Here is a 22,454-nt window from a genome sequence, read left to right on the forward strand (position 1 = left end):
GAAACAAAGAGAGGAAGGCATAGTTGTATCTTGTTTTCATTTCAAACTTTGACATTGATACCCAAGATAATTGACACGTTATTGTAAGACTGTAGTTGAATAAATGTAAATAACACGTGAGTAAGACACGCTTTCACCTCAGACAATTTAGGTATCTAAGTCTGTGCATGAATTAGAGGCTCTGTAGATGTTGTAGGTCGTTCTATTGACCGCTAGGGGGTGAAACATAGCTACTTCCTCATTTGATAAACTGCGCACGGCACAACCCCACCGATGTGCAGGGAAGGCAATCTGATAAACAGGGATGGGAGGCATGGGTTTAGGGAATAGAATTATTCATGGGCCATTGCTCAATGATAAATGGCAACTATATGGAAGTACATTCTACAAAGATTAACCGATACACTTGGTTGAAGTAGTTTGTTTTGCAATCGACTACAAACCAGGTCCCCACGAGTATGGTACATTCCATGCGTCACTGATCAAAACAAAAATGGCACATGCCAGATGAATCTGCAGCCTATCTATAATTACAAACAATTCAAAGTGCGCTGTTCTAAAAACGAAACTGAACCGACAAACCATTGAACCGAGACATCGAACGCTGACACTGGAGAAAACCCGTATCAAATAACTTCGGTGTCACAGCATGGCATTTCAAATGTCAACTCTTTCTGCACGCATCAGACTTATAACCTCAGGTGGTCCACTTTCCCGAAGCCGTGGTGACTTTAGTAATGACTCAGTTGGGTTCAGCGTCAAATTAAGAAATATTTTCAGTGCTACTCAGCCGAAACGTCAGGTGCATTCTCTATTTCGCACTGGAATTGCAGAACGCGTGGACAACTTTTCTACAGCAACAGTTTCAAAGTCGTTCAAGGGGCAGAACTACGGTCGCGCCTGCCGAGAAAAGAGTGGTACGGTTTACCGAATTGCCATCGGCGCATTTGGAGTGACAACTGCGGTTGCTTGTCTGCACGCAAGTGCCCAGGTCGCTATGGCGGAAGCGCACCTGAATCTTGACTCAGTTAAAAGCAACTGGAATAAGGTGAAGGGTGAGTTAAAAGTTTCCACGAGTGGACGAGTCAGTCAATGAGGATTGTCACGAAACTGCACGACGTATTTCTGTGTAACCCAAAACAGTTTAGCCTTACCCGAAAGCTCTGCAGGGTTATATCATGCAACACACTGCTAGGCCTACTTGTCGAAATATCTCGTGGCCACAGACATGTCGAAATATCTCGTGGCCACAGACATATCCTATCACAAACATGGGAATCTAATGTGACTATGCATCTACATTGATCAATGCAAAGTAGCCTCATTGCTTTCTCTCTCTCTTTCTCTCTCTCTCTCCCTCTCCCTCTCTCTCTCTTTCTCTCTCCTCTCTCTCTCCTCTCTCTCTTTACTTCTCTCCAGAAACCTTGCTATCCATGGGTCTGGAGGATAGGCGTAAACACTACAGGAGCTCTTTCCTGGCCCTGAAGGATATACCAGTGTGGAACCAGGAACGAGGTAGACTATACAGTCACAGCTCTGTGTAAAACAAGCCTCCTATCCAGATGTACCTACTGTATACCACAAGAGGTGGAAGACCTCTGTAGCTTGGGGACCCTTCAAGACCCCAGACACAATATGAATGCTGTTTATACGTAGCTTCGGGCATTACAATCTGGCCTCTGAAGGCTAAACCCTCCCTTACCAGACAGCGTTTGGCTTGTGTTGCAAAAGACAATTTATTGTGCCAGGCTTAAATAGAACCGTGAGTAGCCAGTTACTGTAAGATTGCAGTAAGTAGTATGGCCTTACTCACTTCGATCCCTGCAGGTGTTTCATATGGCCCTCAAAGGTCCCTAGTTAGCAACCTGCTTGACTGCTTTTAATGTTCCCTTCTGTGCAAGCTTGAGTCTTGAGTGGTCTTGAATCACACACTGAGTTTGAAATTTGCCCCAGCACCTGTGACACAATTTGGATACGTCCTACTCTCATTCTACTTGCATAGTCCTATATTATTTATTTTTGTAAATTCAACGACAGGATAGCATTTATCTGTTCCTCGCCTGGACCTCTTTATCAGGTGCTGCAGCTGTCAAGCCTCACTTCCCCAGGAACGAGGCGCTGGATAACAAGATCTCTCTGTTCAGCGGCGACATCACCAAACTGGAGGTGGATGGGATTGTGAATGCAGGTAACCATCTTGCAAGCAAACAGAATATATTGTGATACAGGCCTACTATGGATAGCCCACAGTATTGCAAATACTGACTATTAATAACAAGGACAACTTTAAATGTGTCGACTCTTTTGAGAAGACTGTACTCTGGAGGTACATGTGTGATTATGGTGTAAATGTAATGTATTCATTTATCAGATGCTTTTAATCCATATCGATGTACAAGGGTGTATTCGAACCTGTGTCCTCTTGATATACCCTTAAACGCTCTACCACTTATCTATACCCATCTCCACAGATGGTGTATGTGCACATGCTTGCATTCATCTTCTCCAGTTTCACCCAGAGACTGCCTGACTGGCCTCTGTTGCTCCACAGTTCCACTAGGCTTTGTGCCATATCTTATACATGGCATTTGATTTGAGGGTTGTAAATAGTCCATGAAGCCAGACAGCAGTCAGACACTGATTGGGAGTCTAAATGATGCAAGTCTCTTTATGGATTTATATTACTACTTTCCTTATCTTAATATTCAGTTTTTATTGAACAAAGAAAATGAGAAAAAGAAGGATTGGGATTAAAAATAATGCAAGAATTGCAATGTAAAAATCTGATCTGTACTTTGGACAGCCCACTTTCCACTAATTACCTACTGTGTACCTGTAGAATCAACCTAGAGTTCATTGGCTAGTTAAAGTGCTTTGTGTAAATATTTGACCACTAGGTGGCAGCTGAATCCCATCTGAATTCCATAGTTACAAAATGTAATTGGCAGCTTGCCAGTGACTGGGGATCAGAGTCAATGAGCCTACACACATTAGAAATAATGGTTGATGGAAATTATATCATAGTTTGTTGCAAAACTGATGGTTTTTCTTCAATTGCTTGTTTAGTGTTCCTCGTTGTAAAAGTGCCACTGAAACGAGAACCGCCTATCTCTCGTTACCAGCCGGCTCCTGCGGCAGGCGTGTTTACATTTTAACAAGCGCTTTTATAGAGTCCTGCTATGCAAAGTGGCACTGGGAAACATGACCAAACTGCTGTAAAGCCTCGTAGAGGACAGCAGGGTGCTCAGACCAAGGTGAGGAGGGGAAGGGGGGGACTGAAGACCGATGGAGAGGAGACAGAAAGAGAGAGTGGCCCTCAGCCCCAGTGATTTTGTCATACCGACTGTCACTATGGCAACCGTGAGGTGTAGCCGAGCAGAGAAATAAGAGGCTGTCAAACGTTGTGGCTTTGAGTAATTTTCTATTCAGGTTAGTCAAAAGATAAGAGGTGCCTGCACATTTTGGGGAGGAGGGAGGCAGGGTGTCTGGGAAGAGATGGCATTTCTAGTTTTATTCACACACTGTGAGTTATCTCAAGTTTCCCCAATCTGGCAGTAATGGCCCCAAAGAGTCATATAGACCTACAAACATTCAATTGAAACCAACAGAGACCACTTAATGGTTTGAGGGTTCTTTCTCAAGCACATGCGCATACACACACACATTCTCGTTCTCTCTTCTTCCCCTGTCTCTCCAAAATCACATCACCCCCCTTCACTCAGACATCATCGATCAATCAGGTGTATTGTGGGAGGGGGGGGGGGGGGGTGGAGACTGTTTATGTCGTTTGTGTCGTTCTCAATAAAGATTTACAGTAACACTGCCCCTCCCCCACTGCGTACCCTCCCCACTTTTACTGGTCCTGGCTCCTGCATCCCCCCCTATAAAACACAGCCAACATAAAACTCCACAAGCACTTAGGAGCTGTCCTCGAGATGGGAGGAGAAGGGGTGGGGGGGGGGTAAAACATCCTTCTCTTTACACCCCTCAATCACTCCATCCACTCTCATCCCAGATAGAGAGATGTATCAGCTCTGATGGGTTGGCTGATTAAGATGGATTGCAATGAATTGTCTTTGGAGCGGTGTGTGTGTCTTTGCTTCGACAAAAGTGCTAATTTCTAATAAGTGAACTGCAACTTTTTATTCTAAACTTCCCAACCAATGTGACCTCACGTCATGAGTCAGATTTTCAAAGGCCTCTAAAAACGCATCGGTGGACGTTTTCATGTTCTTATGAAGCAAAGGAATTCTCAGTTTCTTTTTCTCAAATGATGAGGATGATCTATTAGTGTTCTTGCTGGTGTAGCAATAACCAGGTGTGTGTGTAGCTATGTGTATAAGAATGTCTGGTGTCTAACCTCTCTGTGATAAGAGAGTCATTGCCTTCTTCTGCCAGGTCGGTGATAACACTTGTGGTCGCTGTGGGGGTACCTGAGATACAAGATAAGGACCAATCACATTCAACAGTGGCAGAGCTGCTGAAGTGTTTAAACTCCTTTTCAGATAACATAGCTGCCTCAGGTGGAACATGGATGGATGGATGGTGGGGATTAATGATGGATGGAATTGATGATAGAGGGGGTGGAATGATGTACGGAATACGAATAGAGGGAAATAAATAAAGGAGGGGTGGGTGATGGGGGAAAAAAGGACTGGATGGATAAATGAATAGACAGCAGAAGTAAACCAGGGCTCTAATGTACAGTAGGGTATATTGAACTGTATTCCACTGTACCAACCCTAATACTGTGTATTATTGGAGTATTGTTGCCTATTGCATGCTAGCTGTTCCCAATCGCCATAGTGACAGGAAGTACAGCCATTTCTAGCTGGGGCCCTCGAGCGAGCTAGTCCTGTCCTCCCTATCTCCACTGTAGTTACAGTGTATGTATCTCCTGTAATTACTCCACCAGCTCTATCTACTGTACCCAGTCTCGGGGCGCGCCACACGCTCTATCTGCAGCACGACAGCTGTCTCCACTCCAAATCAGACACAAATCTTTTTTTTTGGGGGGGGGGGGGGGGGCTTCAATAGCTACGGCGTTAGCCTAGCGTGTACATTATCTCAGCTGGAAGGTGTATCCGCTGTCGACTGTGAACTCCAGTTCTGGCTTGTCTCCTTGCGGTGACACGGGCCCCCATGGGGGCCCGTGTCTCTGAGTGTGGACGTGTCCCCGTGTTCCAGGCTCTGAGGCCCTCCCTCCCTGCCCATGCTGATGGACTGCCATCTTCATCCTGACTGAGGCACGGCTCCAGCTCCTGAGGCTCGGGCCTGTCTTATCTCATTAGCGGACGTTAGAGTTTGTGCTGTGGAGCGCTGCTCCTCTATATCATAGTGGCTCTCGACTCAGCTCTGCTAGCTGGTCAACGTTGCTCACTCTGCTGCAGTCTACTTAACTCAGCAGTCCTCTACTCTTATGTCTTTAGTGAGGATATGTCTGCTTGTACAGTGTTGTATTGAACTGTACTCTGCTCAACTCTGCCTAAGGACATCCCAGAACCACTGCTGCCGTCAGGACTTTGCGGAGCTGAAGCCCTCTCACACTGTTATAGATCGTTACCCAGAATGAACAACCCAGATGCATCTGCTCTGGGTTTTATGTTGACGAGTTAACATGGCCTGAGTCAGTCCCTAATGACCGGCACTTCTGTAAACTAACAAACAAAAAGTAGTCGCAGAATGGGGGTTAGAGAAACTGAATGAGTTTGCAGAAATTCCCCTTCATAGTAATTATTTCCTCCCCTCGTTAAAAGCCTTGCCACCCTTCCCCCCCCTAATCAATCGCCTCTTTAGCTGGGTAGGAGGAAGTGAGAGGCTCATTAGTCTGATTGGCCCAATGAGGAAGATGGAGACGAGGAGTCAGGCTTCTCATCAGCACTCTGCTCATCAGAGCTGCGTTCATCAACGCCGGCCGCTTGCTCGCCTCTGTACCTGCGTTCAGTGAGGCCGCGGTATTTCCCAAGAGTTGTGTTTGCTAGTTGGAAGCTCACATAGGTTGTTGTGAGTGAAGCAACATGGTCAGTGGGGGGGGGAACGAGGCACAGCCCCTGATTTGACCTCTAAAAGGCCACCGTATCTTCAAATTCAGCCCGGTCTTGTCCCATTTTCATCAATTAAAATAAAAACTCCCAGCGGAGCAAAACCACCCCAATTTAGAGGGCTCCGTGTTTTATGCAGAACACCTCCCATGGGATGGGTATTTAGGGGTTATGTGTCAAACCAGATTTACTTTTAAAAGACCAAGATACTGTACATCACATTTGCAATAACATTTGGAATCAGGTTTTGCTACCCAATCCCAAAAGCTTCTCTGTTTCTCACTAATTTGTCTTTTTTTAAAAGTATTATAATTTTTTATCTTGCACATATTCTGCTTTGCCATATTGGCCTTCCCTCCTCTGTCTGTCTTCTTCTATTCTTATCTATCCATCTTTGTTGTCAGTGTTTTTCCACCTCAAAGAATGCTACCCTGGACCACACATTAGTCCTACAGAAATAATGACATTCTATTCAAAGGGCGTATTTATCCACTACATCCACTAATGTCATTATTATTCAAGGCGGTGAGAGTGGCAAACGCAGCAGTTACTGTATGGTGATCGCCATGTTGTCTTTGTGTTTTTTTGTCATCTACAGTGGGTCTGAGAGAGAATACATTGATGGAGTGAGGTACACAGAAGAGAGCACTTTGATGCCTTTCTGTTGTGTATCTCTACACATTGAGGTTGCAAACAAAAACACAAAGCTACCAGGTGTACAACGGGGTGCTGTCATGCCAAAAACTGTCCGACAGTATAGTATTGTACCTGCGCGCGTTGCTGTCTCAGGAATGACGAACGAGTGAAAACTTCAAATCTTATAGTAGGCTAAATTGGTTTAAATAGGTCTAAATACAAAACTTACCTAGCAACCAGTATAGCAACCAGGACACTTTCCCGCTACCGCGTAGCTATCTCAGGAATTGAAGGTTGGCATAGCAACGGACGCGTCCTTGCATCGGAACGGCATTGTGACATCAGCTTTTGGCACTAGGACAGTTTTTGGACTGAGAGCACCATCAAACTCTTTTGTGTTTAGTGTAACACTATTGAATAACACTCTCAAAATGAAAAAGAATTGGTATCTTGTGCACTCAGTTAATCTGGAAGTAGTGACACCGGCGCCATTCATTTGGATGGAATAATTGAGTAAGTGGCCTGGTGCGCTGATGGTACAAAATTGGTCTGTGTGAAAAGGAGTAACTATGCAGGGATTAAGACACCCTAAATTCACAAGGCTGAGATGGAAGTTTACAACGTTGCTCTCATAAGCCATTCTTGCGACGCCTTCTCCGTGGCAAACTTTGTGGAATCTGCGCAAACACACCTTGGATTGCAGGGAAGAGTCTGGATGGATACAATTCAGAGGGAGACAACATTCAACAGGACAGCTGCCGCCCTCGTGGGTAGACTAGTAGTAGATTTGAGTGAACGACTCCTCTGGTGACTCCCTGCTGCTGTTGTTCCCTCTTCCTCCCTCCGAGGTTAGTGCAGGGTGTTGTTATGACATCTGTGCCTGAAGACGTGTTATTGTCTGTTACCCTGGAGGTGGAAGACAGGTGTGTTTGTGTGTGTGTGTGTGTGCGCGCGCAGACAGTGAGAGATGATGCTTGTGTGGTACTAAGGCAGTATCTTATGGGAAGTGTAGTTCTAGCTCAGATTGTGTCTTGTTGTAGCGCTCTGTAGACAGCTTTCTCTGTATGGATCATTAACAAGTGCACTTTCCACATGGGATGAATAACAGGAGCTTTAAAAGAGTAAGGCCAACGCCTGACACACAGGAGGAATACACCCACACACACATTCTCAAACAGTTTGTTTAAGATGGACACTTATACACTCCCCCTGTTCGTTATATTGATCTGTGCTTACACAAGCATTAGCACTCACTTAGAATGGAAGGCATGTCCTCACTCAGACACAAGTACAGACTGTGCACACACACACATTAACACGCCATACTGTATGGCTAAGCCTATAAATACAGGATTAGGAACATCACCAGTCAAATCGAATGATGAATCATTCATTCAAGATCGTTTTGATCAGCAGAATTTGAGAACAGATGAGAACCTTGTGCTGTTTCAACTTTTCATTCTCATTTTGTACACGGTCCTCAGAAACACACATAAAAGCCTTTTACTTTTGACAAGACCTCTTTATTTTGTGTAGAAAAAAAACAAATAGAATTCACACCATTTCAGTTTTATACAGAGTGTGTATTTGAGAGAGAGAGCTATGTGAAGGAAGATTCTTAGAAAAGAAGGCTCTAAAGATTAAAGACTCCCCATTGCTCCCCCGCTGGTCAACAAATTGGAAATTAGAAATTGAACCAGCGAAAGATAATAAGACTGCAAACCTACAGTGTCTGTGTTTCTAAACCCTCCCAAAACCTCTATATTTCATTACCTCTCCCTCTCTCTCCCCTGTCCTTTTTTCCCCTTTCTTTATTGTTCAGTCTGGCCATAACAGCTTGTGTTAGTATTTAGTCATTGCCTTGTTCTGGGTTGTTTGTGGTAAATATGCATGTGTAAGTGTGTGTTGCACAGTGCTGTGGGTGGGTTCCTGCCTGGCCTGCACTGCAGGGCCTGAGTCTGCTTCCACAACAACCAGCCCTGACCTCCACACTGGAGCCCCTGACAGAGAGGGATAGACAGCTAGATACATGCTGATTCCATAGCCTGGCACACTGTGGCTAACTAGACGAATGTTCCTCTATTCAGCCTTTTTTGGTTACTTTTGGGTTGTTTTCCTTTTGATTGGATAACTGATGCGTCGTTGATTGTCTTGACATGCTTGTCATTGCCTGATAATGAGGTTTAATGTGAGGCAAAATAGAAGAAACATGTTTTTTTTTTTTGTTCCGTAATCTTAAATCAACATTCACAGATACACTTTGACTCTTTTCAAATAAAACCACCCTTGTTCTACACTCTAGACCTTACTGTGTGAATCAGAGAAACGTCATATATTCCAAACGAAACGCTATTAATGTTAATATGGATGTGAAAGGGTGTTGACTATGCTTTCCTTATCTCTACCTTCCACACTCCCTCCATCCCCCGCCTACTTTAGTCTCTGACTTCTCAACTACATGCCCCCTTCCCCAGTCTTCATTTGCTATCCACCTCTCACCAATTCCCCCCACACCTTCCTTCAAGCCCTTTCGATCCTCTGCCCCCCTGTCTCTCTCTCTCTCTCTTTTCCTCTCCCGTCTCTACTCCCTTTTTCCTTCCCCTCTCTGTCTCCCTCCCTCCCTCTCTTTTCTCATTAGGGCCAGGCCCTTGCTGCAGTAAGGGCCTCCTGTCTCTGTCAGAGCGCTTATCAGAGCTGTCAGCTCCCCTGGCAAGAACAAAGTCTTCTCCGCGGCACAAAAGACATTGAGAGGAGAAAATAAAGAAGGGAGAGAAAGCCCCCTTTTCTTCACCCCCGGGGGGGGGGAAGAAAAGGGGGGAGTCTGAGAACACATCATCTATTTTATTTGTCAGTCATGATGTGTCGTCAGCCCTGGGTGAATGTCTACCGTCAACCCCCCCCCCCCCCCCCCCATCACCTGTGTCTACACTATATGCAGCCCCCTTCAGTAGGTAGTGGTGTAGCTAGGCTATCTCTATACACAAGTGTCCCCTCCTTGCTTAGTCTATATGTTGTCCCTAAATCACCTCCCTAAGCCTAGAACTCACCGCAAACCAAGTCACCGTACATGGCATTATCACGAGCACACAACAGCATGTCTGAAAGATGCAGATATAAGAGAATATAACAGCTGGAAATAAGAACATACAGTATAACAGAGTAGCTTTTGAGACGTCGCCATGGGAGACCCATAACTTCCCATCTCTCGTCTTGACTACGCGTGTCGTATGTTACATGTGACCTATAGGGCATGTTGCACAGCCTAGCGTCAGTTTGCAAGCTAAGGTACACACATATACAGGGTCTTTCCGAACGCAAACAGCAGAGGCACGGAGGCACACTTTGGAACCGAGGGCAGGAAACGCCACCTCCACGCTGCCCGACATCCTCTTCAAATGGCGGACAGCTGATGTGGAAGGCGGCCCCGGGGGGCATCACGTGTAGGCGTAGTCTATGTCGGGGATCCCGCCCTCCCGGTAGCCCCGGTTGGTGCCGTAACCAGGATTGTGACTCGACTGGGAGACCAGGGTGCCGTTGAGGCTGCTGCGGACGGGAACGTGCCCGCCACCGCTGCGGAAGGTCCCGTTGACGTGCGAGGGGAAGATGGTGTGGACGTACGTCACGTCCTCCAGCTTGGCCTGCAGGGGATGATGGGCTGCCATCGGGGTCATCTGGAAGCCCGGGGCCCTGATCTCCAGGACGGAGTTGTCCTTCTTAGTGCCGGACTCCACGTAGTCATCGTAGTGCTTCCCCACCCCGCGCTGGGCCCGCCCGTAAGGGGCGGAGTCCTCCGAGGCGTACGCGACCCGCTGGCTGTACCAGCAGAAGATCCCAAAGATGAGCAGCAGGGAGACCAATGCCGTGGCACCGCCGATGATGCCGGCCAATGGGAGGGCTGTCATCTCAGGGTCCCGGCCCTCCCCTTCGGCTGAAGGCGGAGCATCGCCTGTCTCTATCTGAGCGCAGGAGGGGGGCATGTCCGCATCTGAGGGTCCTCGCTGTGAGCCGGCAGGGCCGGCCGTGTGGAGGGGCAGCAGGCATATGAGGTAGTGTGAGCGGGGGGTCAGTTGGGTGAGGAGGTACTGCTGCCTCTCCCCGGGCACCAGGGTCTCTGTGATGGAGCCCAGCGCCGCCGTGTTGCCCAGACGCAGCCAGGAGAGGCGGAAGGAGGGCGGCGGGCGCGGGCACAGCCAGGTCACCAGCACGCTGTCACCCGAAATGGACTTGACCACTAGTTCCAGGGCATGGGCGGCCGCGTGGCCCCCCTCACCTGGAGGCAGAGGCATCACCAGGCCGGGCCACTTGGCACGGAGGGTGTAGAGGGAGCCCTGGGTGGAGGTCTGGGGGGTGGTGGTGCCACTGGGGAAAGGATTCCCCGCCGGGACTTCGCCCCCCTCAGCCCTACCACGCCCCCCCGCCGCGGAGGCTACGTTCACCCCTCCCCCCGACGGCCCCCCCTCGCACTGTTCCATCAGCCCCGACAGGTCCCGGAGCGCCTGGCCCCGCACCGCCTCGGGCCCGTGGCACACCAGCCCCCGCACGGTGACCGCGGCCCCGCGGGCGTGCAGCCAGGCGTGGAGCCAGCGCAGGTTGCAGGCGCAGTACCAGGGGTTCCCCCGCACCAACAGCAGCTCCAGGCCCTCGGCGTCCTTCAGCAGGCCGCGGGGCAGAGACGTCAGGTTGTTCCCCGACAGGTCCAGCCTCTGCAGGCGCCGCATGCCGTCCAGCGAGCCCCGGGGGACGTGGGTCATCCCGTTGTCCTGCAGCTGCAGGCGCAGCAGGTGGGCGGCAGGCAGGTTGAGGGGCGGGGCCTGCAGGGCGTTGCGCACCAGCGAGAGCTCCGAGAGGTTGGAGAGGCGGGAAAAGGTGTCGTCGGCGATGCGCGTGTTGGCCAGCAGGTTGCCGTCCAGGACCAGGCGGCGCAGGGAGGCCAGGCCGCGGAAGGCGTGAGTGGGGATGGTCGTGATCCTGTTGTCGTCCAGCCGCAGCTCCTCCAGCGAGGACGGGAGGCCGGCGGGGATGCTGGACAGGTGGTTACGCGACAGGAAGAGGAGGCGGAGCCGGGGCGTGCCTGAGAACGCCCTCTCCTGGATACTCACCGTGGAGATGGAGTTGTCGTCGAGGTGCAGGCGCTCCAGCAACGGGTACCGCGCCAGCGTCGCCCGCGGTAATGTTCGTATGTTGTTGTCCTGCAGGTGCAGCTCGCGTAGCGAGGGCGGCAGGTGGATAGGAAACTCGTCTAATTGGTTGGCGTAGAGATAGACCACCCGCATGCTGGAGCTGCGTTCCAGGGACTGAGGCAGGCCGCCGTTGGTCAGACGGTTGCTCTGCAGGTAGAGAATGGTGGCGGTCAGCGGGAGAGGTGGGATGGCACTGAGGCCGCGGTCGTTGCAGTAGATGTATCCCTCGTCACAGCGGCACACGGACGGGCACGGGAGCTCCTCCTCCCCGCCCTCCATGGCCACGGCGGCGGCTGCCGCCAGCTCCAGCATCTCGGCCACCAGGGTGAGGCACAGGAGGAGCAGGAAGAGCCAATCACGGAGCTCGGCGAGGCTCTCGGCCGCCATGTTTCTGTGACAGAGAGAGAGAAAAAAAGAGGAATAAGCTATACTTTGATATCTTACTTGTAAGAGATTGTGAAGTGAGCCATGAAGTTCGGCAACACAACATCATTTATATCTAAATGTTGTTGACAGCTTTTGTTTTCTATTTAGTGCCTGGTATCCAGTGTGAGAAAAGATTGAGTTGTCTTTAGCCTAGCTGTCAAGATGAAATGGGTCAGATTTTCCAACTGGATGAGAAATGGACAGGGAGAGAGATGATTTAGGGAGTAGGCGAGAGATTAAGAGAATTCAAGAAAAATTGGGACAGTTGGGAGAGTGAGAGAAAGATTCACAGAGATTAAGTTCAAAGAGATACAGAATGTGAAGTACTTTGAGAGAGTGAGCCCCAATTTATTTTTACGATTGTTATAATAATAATAAAAATAATTAACTGGATCTTAACTGCCCTTCCTGTCACCTCCTGAATGAAATCGGCACACTCTTCCCATGTATTAGAATGATTTAAGTATGGACTCAAGCAGGGGTTTGGAAGAGTTCACAGCTCAGTCTGTGGCAACATCGCGCCAGAGTTCGGGATTTAGATCAACAGCCAACAGACAGACGAGCGCTACAAGCGACCATGTTTTATGCATGCTGCCTCTTGCGCTTGTTATTGTTCTCCCAAAATGTGTATAAATTATTCAACCGCGCGCTCCTGAATTCCCGAGAAATGTTTTAGACTGTTATTTGTATCCCTGTTTTACTTTTTTTTCTACCATCGTTTATGCGTTACACGCTTTAGCATTTCATTGCTCATCTCCTCTCATGGGTTTTTGACAGAAAACATTAAAAAAAAAAAAACGATATAATTATTACATTCTTGTGTAATTTACAATGCAGATTCTCTGTTGATCTCTGCCCGCTATTACACAATGTGATTTATAATCAGATCGCTGTGTATACTGTGTGTATTGTTAACCAGTGTACTATATATCCTATGTGGTGTTTTTTACTTCGCCTCAGGCTTCCAATTTGTGTCCCCCTGAAAGGCTTGACATGATTTGACAGTTCATTTGACAAACAAAACCTCAAAAGGCAAGTTTTTATTCATGCCCACCCCCTTCCACACGCACTTAAACGTGCATGCGTTTGTGCTCGTGCGTGTGCCAGTGTTTTCCAGGCTTAATACTTTATGCAAAACTGCCCCTTGGCTCCAGTCAAAATTCATGCAAAGCAAACGAGAGACGACAACAGTGGGTGAAGAGGGAGGAAGGGATTGAGGGGGATGGAGAGAGACAGATGGAGGAGAGGACAGTCAGTCAGGGAGAGATAAGACTAGTCCCTGGCAGCATTTGTATGTGAGCGAACAGCCAACAATGACTGAAATTGGTCCTAAGCAGCAGAGAATAAGTGTTGATGGTGTCGGGCTGGGTCTTTACACGAAAATAGTATCTCCGTGTCCACTGCACATTGTTGTGTTGTAGCAGATTTGTCTGGATAAGTGTAGAAGCTGGTATGTGTGTTTGGATGAGTGTAAGAGCTGGTATGTGTGTTTGGATGAGTGTAAGAGCTGGTATGTGTGTTTGGATGAGTGTAAGAGCTGGTATGTGTGTTTGGATGAGTGTAAGAGCTGGTATGTGTGTTTGGATAAGTGTAAGAGCTGGTATGTGTGTTTGGATGAGTGTAAGAGCTGGTATGTGTGTTTGGATGAGTGTAAGAGCTGGTATGTGTGTTTGGATGAGTGTAAGAGCTGGTATGTGTGTTTGGATAAGTGTAAGAGCTGGTATGTGTGTTTGGATAAGTGTAAGAGCTGGTATGTGTGTTTGGATAAGTGTAAGAGCTGGTATGTGTGTTTGGATAAGTGTAAGAGCTGGTATGTGTGTCTGGATGAGTGTAAGAGCTGGTATGTGTGTTTGGATAAGTGTAAGAGCTGGTATGTGTGTTTGGATAAGTGTAAGAGCTGGTATGTGTGTTTGGATAAGTGTAAGAGCTGGTATGTGTGTTTGGATGAGTGTAAGAGCTGGTATGTGTGTTTGGATAAGTGTAAGAGCTGGTATGTGTGTTTGGATAAGTGTAAGAGCTGGTATGTGTGTTTGGATGAGTGTAAGAGCTGGTATGTGTGTCTGGATGAGTGTAAGAGCTGGTATGTGTGTTTGGATAAGTGTAAGAGCTGGTATGTGTGTTTGGATAAGTGTAAGAGCTGGTATGTGTGTTTGGATGAGTGTAAGAGCTGGTATGTGTGTTTGGATAAGTGTAAGAGCTGGTATGTGTGTGCTGGTGCCACCGTGGCTCTGGTGCTGGACCGGCTTCACACGCTGGGTTATTTTTAGAACCAAGCAGACGTTTGGAAGCATTGCCAGTGCAACAGTGAGAAGGAGAGATGGTGTGTGCGTGTATGTGGGAGAGAGATGGTGATTGTGTGTGTGTGTGTGTGTGGGTGAGAGAATGAGTGAGAAACACATGAGGGAGAGTGTCAAGGTGGAAGATAAAAAACATATTGGAAAGCATCCTCTATGAATATCAACGAGAGTGCCTCTCCTCTTTTCTGATCCCTTTCATAATGATCCCTTTGGCACAGACCTGAGGCACACTGTGTGTGTGTGTGTGTGTGTGTGTGTGTGTGTGTGTGTGTGTGTGTGTGTGTGTGTGTGTGTGTGTGTGTGTGTGTGTGTGTGTGTGTGTGTGTGTGTGTGTGTGTGTGTGTGTGTGTGTGTGTGTGTGTGTGTGTGTGTGTGTGTGTGTGTGTGTGTGTGTGTGTGTGTGTGTGTGTGTGTGTGTGTGTGTGTGTGTGTGTGTGTGTGTGTGTGTGTGTGTGTGTGTGTGTGTGTGTGTGTGTGTGTGTGTGAGCATGCACGTGAGTGTACGCGTAGATCCTCTTGTCCACATTTCCGCAAGAGGATTTAGAAATTCTTTGCTTTGACTTTTTCCTCAAGTGCCCTCTGTGTCTTTCCTATCCATCCTCCTTTCCAGATTTCTCTCCACTCCTCCACACTCCCAAATGTGTTTGCATAACTGGCCACAGTGTCATTTCTGCCATACCCCTTCTTCTCTCAGCCCATATTTTTTGTTCTGTTGTTCATCCTTCTGTTTGTTCTCTCCCTCACTCCATCCTTCTGCAAAGAGATTGGATCAATCAGACTCCAGCCTCTCCCCTCCTCTCATTCCTCGCTCCGCCCCTCCCTACCAACTTCGCTCCTGTTTCTCTTTCATTTGAATTACCTTCCTGTTTCCCTCTCTCTGTCTCATACTGTGATTTACTCCTTAATTTTCTCCTCACCTTTTTTCTTGCCTAATCCTTACACTGAATTTGTTATTGTTTTATTATCTTTTTGCATTTTCAGAGTCTCGCTAAACCGGCAGATTCTTTAGTGAAACATTAACACAGTAAAGCGTGATGGCACTTTGTGAGGTGCTGAGCAATTATTAGAGCTTGAAAATCTGATGTGCCAGGACCCCCCAAAAATCTAATTTTTCATGTGAGTGTGTGTGTGTGTGTTAGGAGGATCGCTTACCCGCTCAGTAAAGCCTCTCTCTCTCTTTACGTCTTCCTCTGCTGTTTCTGTTACTTTATTCCTTTAGTTAACAACGCTGTGTGTTTGTGGAATGCTGTATTTAAGCACTGGAGTTCCAGTTCACTCGTGGAGTTCAGAAGTGCAGGCGTCTCCCTCTGGACCACCGTATTTCCCGCAGCATTGTTGAGCTCAGAAGACGGAGATGATGGTGATGATGATGGTGGTGTTGAGAGCTTAGTCTCCAGGGGCCAGACGACTCATGGGCCAGCATGACTCCTCCTCCTAGGGCCTTCCCCTCATCAGCACCATCTGTCTGGTCTGGAGCTTGTCAGCAGAGGCCAGATCTGGGGTCTGAACCGAATATGGGCCTGGGTCCCTAACAGGGGCTGGATGTTAGGCTGGGTTTGGGCTGAGCTTTTGTGGGGCTCAGTGTGCAATCCCAAGTTTGATAGCATGCAGATCACCCTGTGTCCTAGTTCTTTGGCTTGCCGATGGCCGGCGTGTCGTTTTCTTCACTGGTGCTTATCAAGTCTGAAGCCTGGCTGGTTGGAAACAGCGCCCCCCTGTGAAGGGAATAGAGACGGCAGTTAGCAACCAAGACATGGTAAACTTAGAATACAGCGAGGTTACGCTAGTTCTTAATGAAAATACAGCACTCTATTATATAGTACCCAGATTCACCATTTTCCCTTCGAAGGGCAATGACTCATCCAAAGCAACTGAAGCAGGCTGGGAGCTCATTCATTTGCTTAAACACAAACAAAGCCATGCTCTTTGCATCTGGCGACAAGAATATACCAACACGTGCACATACGCATTGTGCTACATACACACCAGCTGAGATAACCTTGGTGACCCAGACTTTTGCGTGTGTGTGTGTTTGTGGCAAGTTTGAGGTAGGTTGGGGCAACAAATATAGAGGAATATTTAAAAGTGTGTGTGTGTGTGTGTATTTGTGAGTGTGTTAATTGGGGAATATGGGTAGTTTTGAGTTTTCATTATTTGCATTATTTGTTAGGTTTAGACCCATTCAATGTGGTCTAGTCAACTGGTTTATCTGGCTAGGGAATGGAAATGTAGTAGAAAATATGGGTATTGTAGTTTTATTGGGCAGCCAGATTAGCCATAGCACTGCTGGACAATAAGAATGTAGTTCAGGAACTGGCACAACCGCTGAAGCCTCCTAATTTCATCCTAGTCCCTAGCCTTTTAACTTCTACCCTTCTATATCCTGAGAATATTATTTAGTGTAAAAGGTATTATAGGGTTTTGTAATGGCTCCAGCATGCTCTGTGATAGGCCTAGAGAAAGATTGACCCGGTGCTAAACCGCAGTGAGTATGTTCCTGTCAGACTTAGTCAAGTGCTTGAGAGAGTACATAAATGGAGGGCTATGCATCTGTTCTGGCTCTAATGTTGCTCAGTGCTCCACACACACACATACACACCGTTGCCCTTTGTTAACAACACCAATACAGAGAAGCAAAGACTTTTGAATATTAATATACAAGTATCCCAGTGGGACTCTGGACTACGACTATGGCAGTGTTCTCTATTGTTCCCCCTGCCCGAGCCGCGTGTTTACAGGGCCGCACCAAAACAATAGTTCAGGACGGGGAGGGGGTGTTGGAGGGGGTTCTGAGTTACTTCACATGCGGGGGAGACGAGACACCAGAGAGCCCTTCTACACTATTACCTCCACAGTGGAAACCACTACAGAGTCAATAACGCTTACCTGCCGCTACAGTCAGGGGAAATGAATGCTCATTAAAAACGGAATGCGCGCTTGTGGACATGTGTGTGGTGTCGGTGGTGGAGGGGAGGGCTGTATATGCCTACGCTTTATACTGAACGCAAATGTTTGCCTTTGCCCTTCAGCGCAAGTGTGAATTTCACAGCATGTTTTGTGGGTGCGTGTTGCACAGGCGCCTGTGTGTGCCTCAGACTGTTTAACCACCCAACACACGTAACCTCCCTGGTCTCTCCCTCCCTGTTTCTCATTTACCCAGAGCGCTTGGGAGAGAAGGAGAGGGTGATAGGGGAGAGGAGAGAGAGAAAGATAGACTGAGAGAGGCTGAGGGAGGGAGAGGCTGAGGGAGGGAGAGGCGGAGGGAGGAGGCAGATTTATGAACCCATTGGAATGTAATTTGGAGGCAGAAATTACTGTCAGCCTGAGCAAGGTTTAAACTCACTGAAGCCTGAATCCACATCCACTGACAGTGTGACTGAGTGTGTGTGTGTGTGTGTGTGTACAGTCTTCCAGCCATGTTTTATAGGGCTGGTTGATGCCCTACAGTATATGATGGGGTGTATAATACCATAGAACATGGTTTGTTATGCAGATTGAGTTCTATCAGTGTGTGTGCGCGTGTGTGAGCGCATGCGTAGTATTTGTACTTTATTTTATGCCTGACTATCACTACTACACATCCAGACATAATCCTACATTTAACAGCTCTTGTACTGTATAGGATTACACACACTCACACTCTTGCTCACACACACACACACACACACATAGGCACAACATATATTCTAGTCAGGCTTCCGAGGCCGTGACACCAGCAGAATCTGCCAAGGGTGTCCGCTTCGAGAGCAGAAAGAGAACGAAGGAGGGAGGGTGAAAGGGAAGAAGAGAGAGAGAGAGTGGGGGGGAGATAGAGAGCAAAAGAGAGAGAGAGAGAGAGTGGGGGGGGAGATGGAGAGTAAAAGAGAGAGAGAGAGAAATTAAGGAAAGGAAAAGAGAATGAGAGGGGGTGAAAGAGAGCAAGGGATGTGACTAGCTTTCTAACACAGTGACACACAGCCTCCATTTAGTGTGTACGGCAAGGGGGAGAGACAGACCCGTAGACAGAGAAGGATGGAGGGAGAGACAGACCCGTAGACAGAGAAGGATGGAGGGAGAGACAGACCCGTAGACAGAGAAGGATGGAGGGAGAGACAGACCCGTAGACAGAGAAGGATAGAGGGAGAGACAGACCCGTAGACAGAGAAGGATAGAGGGAGAGACAGACCCGTAGACAGAGAAGGATAGAGGGAGAGACAGACCCGTAGACAGAGAAGGATAGAGGGAGAGACAGACCCGTAGACAGAGAAGGATAGAGGGAGAGACAGACCCGTAGACAGAGAAGGATGGAGGGAGAGACAGACCCGTAGACAGAGAAGGATAGAGGGAGAGACAGACCCGTAGACAGAGAAGGATGGAGGAGCCAGGGAGGCATATACAATGGAGAGGCAACAGCAGAACAGGAAAGGCACCATACTGTCTTTTCTTATTTTCACCTATTCACCCTCTGACCCTGCCTTTTTTCCTTCCCTCTGTTTACTCTCCCAAACGCGTATACATACAGAGAGAGACACACACAGCCCTCATACGGTATTAATACAGCCTATCTGTTTGCCCACCGCTGTGTTGAACAGTGTGTGATCCGCTTTAACAGCAACTCCGTAACGCGGTGATAATGATGTCACTGCGTGCTGCATGACAACAAAACCCTCTCACTTCACTCGCTCTCCAAAGCAATTCACACCTGGAGAGAAACTCTCTTGCAAGGACTCTCTCACACACACACACACACACACTTTATAAACACACTCTCTTTGCCTGTCTCCCCCTCCCCTCCGTTCTCCCCCCAAGGTCCTCTTTCATATGTAATCAAAACAGGTCAGGAAGCTTTTTTTTCCAGCCTTGATAAATTCCTGAATGCCCCAGGGTATTGTAGTTTTACCAAACATCTAGCAGCAAATGTGGTGCAAGCTGGAGGCCAAATAGTACATTTAGGAAAATATTTAACAATTTGAATCAAATAGCTGTAATATCCCTCACATATAATTTAAAAGATATACATTCCTGCCGTCGGCTCAGTGCGAGACATACTTAAACCTGCAGGCACAGTCACCCGGCATGACATCGTTTACAAAGTACGTCAAATTGACGTTTTCTGAAGGGTTCATACGGGCTTTGTAATTGCCTGTGTGAAATCGGAGCGCTTGGTGAAGGGAATGGTGGAAGCACACAGTGACGCGTCAGGAAATGATTAGTTTGTTTTAAGTTGTTATTCTCATCTCGCTCTCTTCTTCTACTGTTTAGGATCCTCTCATCCACCCTTCCTTAGCCTTTACTCCTTCATTCATGGACTTCCTTATGTGTCAGCACTCTCTGACCCAAGAGGACGAGAGGGGAGAAGGGGAAAGAGTGACAAGTAGAGAGGAGGGGGGTTGGGAGTGACGGAGAGAGATAACAAGAGGGAGGGGGGAGGAAGAGGTCTAGATGGAACTCCTCAATAGGCAGTCCTGAAAACCACCATGGGAGGGAGGAGGAGAAAGGGGGGGATGAGGGACATGGAGTAAAGTGTGAGACGTAGATAAAGGCAGACAGAGACGAGGTCAGTTTACCCTGGAGGTTTCATCCCCACAGAGTGAAATGGATGAAAAGAGCGAATGGAGACAATAAATGAACCACAGAAGAAATGCACGTGCTGGATTTCAACGCTCGTTCCACGTTTCCTTCCTATCTTGTCCCGCTCCCTCCTACCTTCCTTTTCCTCCTTGCCTCTTAACACGCATTCGAGAGAAAGTCCCACTTTCGGAGGAGGAGGTGGGGAATGGATGCAAGGGAGCACAGCCTTTTAGAGGAGAGACGGGACTGGAGCGCCTGGCAGATGTTATACTGTATCTGTCAGAGGCAGACAAGAAGACCGAAAATGGCTGCCTAGGTAGGCTCTCCTGCCAAAGTAAATTCCTTGTCTGTGCAAACTTTCATGGCGAATAAAAACCCATTCTGATTCTGAAAATGCACCTCCATTTTTTCCCCTCTTTGACTACACATGAAAGGCTTTTAAAATATGCACACAAATGGATTTAAAAACACAAACTGTCTCTCTCTCTCTCAGGCAATCACACACATTCACACCCATCACAGACACACATTCATGCACACACACACTCAGTGTAAATGTGTTTTGCATAAATCTTGTGGGTATGATGAGAGCTTGAGGTTTCTTTTAAAACGAACAAGTAATAATTATCCTAGTTGCTTTCTCACTCTTGGGCACACGCTTACACAGTATGCACAAAATACACATATTGTTCAAAACACACTCATACTTTCCCTGGCTCCCACCTAGCATCTTGACAGTGTGGTGTATAAATGCAGCCCATTAAATCTGATGTAGTGTTTTTGCAGCTGAAATAATTTACATCCTCCTTACCTCTTTCTCTCTATTTCACTCTGTCTCTGTCTCTCCCCACCTCCTCCCCCCCACCTCTGTATCTCTGAATGATGCAGGAGCCAGGGAGTAAACAGGCAATTTAAGTGCTGGACACCTCACTGCTCACACACATGCAAACACACACACAGATGCACATTCACTGTCACACACTCACTATCACACGTACACACATTAAAGTTGACACACACGTTAAAGCACATTGGTACTTTGACACACACGCACACATCCCATCCCCTCCTACTGAACGAGTCATACTTTTCACTCCTACAGAGACATGGCCTACACATAGAAAGAGAGAAGGAAAGCAATATAGGGATGTGGAGAAAGAGGGAGGGAGAGATGTGGAGAGAGAGGGAGGGAGAGAGAGGGAGAGAGAAAGAAGGAGAGGGGGAGTACATGGAAGGAGAGAGAAATATTTTCTTTCATTTCCGTGAAGTTCCTCTCCCTTAATGTCTCTCTATAGCTCCTAGTCTTTCTGCTGTAGTTTTAGATGGCTGTTTTGTGCTACTGTGCGACTAAAAAAGGGGAGGGGGCCACGTTCATTTTTAAAGCTATAATCCTCTATTATGCAATACTGTTTGTGTGTGGGTGTGGGTGTTGACGGCAAAACCCTCTACATTTGTGTAATGCATATCTGTTCATATTTCTTATCTGGAATCTAAGAATATTTCCAGGTGATGTTCTGTTCCATTGTAACCACCCACTTGTGTAAGAAAACATTGTTTTAATTGTTGTCCGTTCTCAAAACGTTATATTAATAATCAAAACATGTTATGTGTTTAAATCATGAGGGAGGTGTATTGCATTCATCGCATTTCATCTCTTGATAAGTGGATTTGACTTGAAAAGGAGTTGTGAGGAAAGCATTCATGACTTAATTTAAAATGTAGCTGTTGAACTATATTCATTTTAGTATGTGGCATTTTTCATCTCTCTACCATGATGCAATTTTTGCCTAGTCTTGCCCTGATCTCTCCTCCTTGCTCTCTGTCTCTCTTCCCTCCTTCGCTAATCGGGTGTTCTGTAATGTTTAGGCCTTGAGAATCCTTTTTTAATCTGACGTTTCAATATGGCCCAGTTTGCTCCACGGTAATCCTGACTGTGTGTTTGAGTATGTGCTTGAGTGTTTGAGACAGAGCGTGTGTAATGAAAGGCCTTTCCATGTCATGTGGAGCACTGTTGCACTTCTGTCGGTATTGTACTGTGTATTTGTGGTGTGGTGTGTTTTGATGGTGCAATATTTTGTTGGTTTGACTGTTGTGATATTATTCCGTGTGTGTGTGTGTGTTTGGAGCGCAGTGTCCTGGGGGCTGGGGTATTCCCATCAGTGGGAGGTCAGGCCCTCCAGAGCATGTCATCCAGAGGAGATGAGAGGAGGGACAGAAAAAAAAGAGAACATTGAAGGCGCATCTCATTTTCCTGTTTTTCTCTGTCACTGTACCCAAGCCTTTGAATTGTCTCTCTGTCTTATTTTTTCGGTCCAAACATTATA

At 47.4% G+C, this 22,454-nt stretch overlaps 2 protein-coding genes across 5 annotated transcripts in view; one reads left to right on the plus strand and one right to left on the minus strand.

Moving 5' to 3' along the window:
* The first annotated feature begins 367 nt into the window (after positions 1–367).
* The window catches only part of macrod1 (mono-ADP ribosylhydrolase 1), a 40,870-nt gene continuing 18,783 nt past the window's right edge, over positions 368–22,454 (plus strand). The window contains exons 1-3 of one of the 3 annotated variants that reach the window (XM_067248224.1): positions 368–1,055; positions 1,420–1,515; positions 2,078–2,188. In XM_067248224.1, the coding sequence (XP_067104325.1) occupies positions 650–1,055; positions 1,420–1,515; positions 2,078–2,188 (613 nt within the window). In that variant the 5' untranslated portion in view covers positions 368–649. The remainder of the gene's footprint in view (positions 1,056–1,419; positions 1,516–2,077; positions 2,189–22,454) is intronic. The other 2 variants (XM_067248222.1, XM_067248223.1) reach the window with 2 other exon arrangements.
* On the minus strand, positions 10,112–12,449 carry flrt1b (fibronectin leucine rich transmembrane protein 1b). Of its 2 annotated transcripts, XM_067248063.1 has the most exons (2): positions 10,235–12,449; positions 10,112–10,192 (listed from the first exon to the last, which is right to left on the minus strand). In XM_067248063.1, exons 1-2 carry the CDS (start codon positions 12,242–12,244, stop codon positions 10,112–10,114), a joined length of 2,091 nt encoding a protein of 696 aa, XP_067104164.1. In that variant the 5' UTR covers positions 12,245–12,449. The 2 variants fall into 2 exon arrangements, with proteins under 2 accessions (XP_067104164.1, XP_067104163.1); XM_067248062.1 differs by having other exon boundaries at positions 10,112–12,449.

Source organism: Osmerus mordax, chromosome 12 (genome assembly GCF_038355195.1).
Source record: "Osmerus mordax isolate fOsmMor3 chromosome 12, fOsmMor3.pri, whole genome shotgun sequence".
Lineage (NCBI taxonomy): Eukaryota > Metazoa > Chordata > Actinopteri > Osmeriformes > Osmeridae > Osmerus > Osmerus mordax.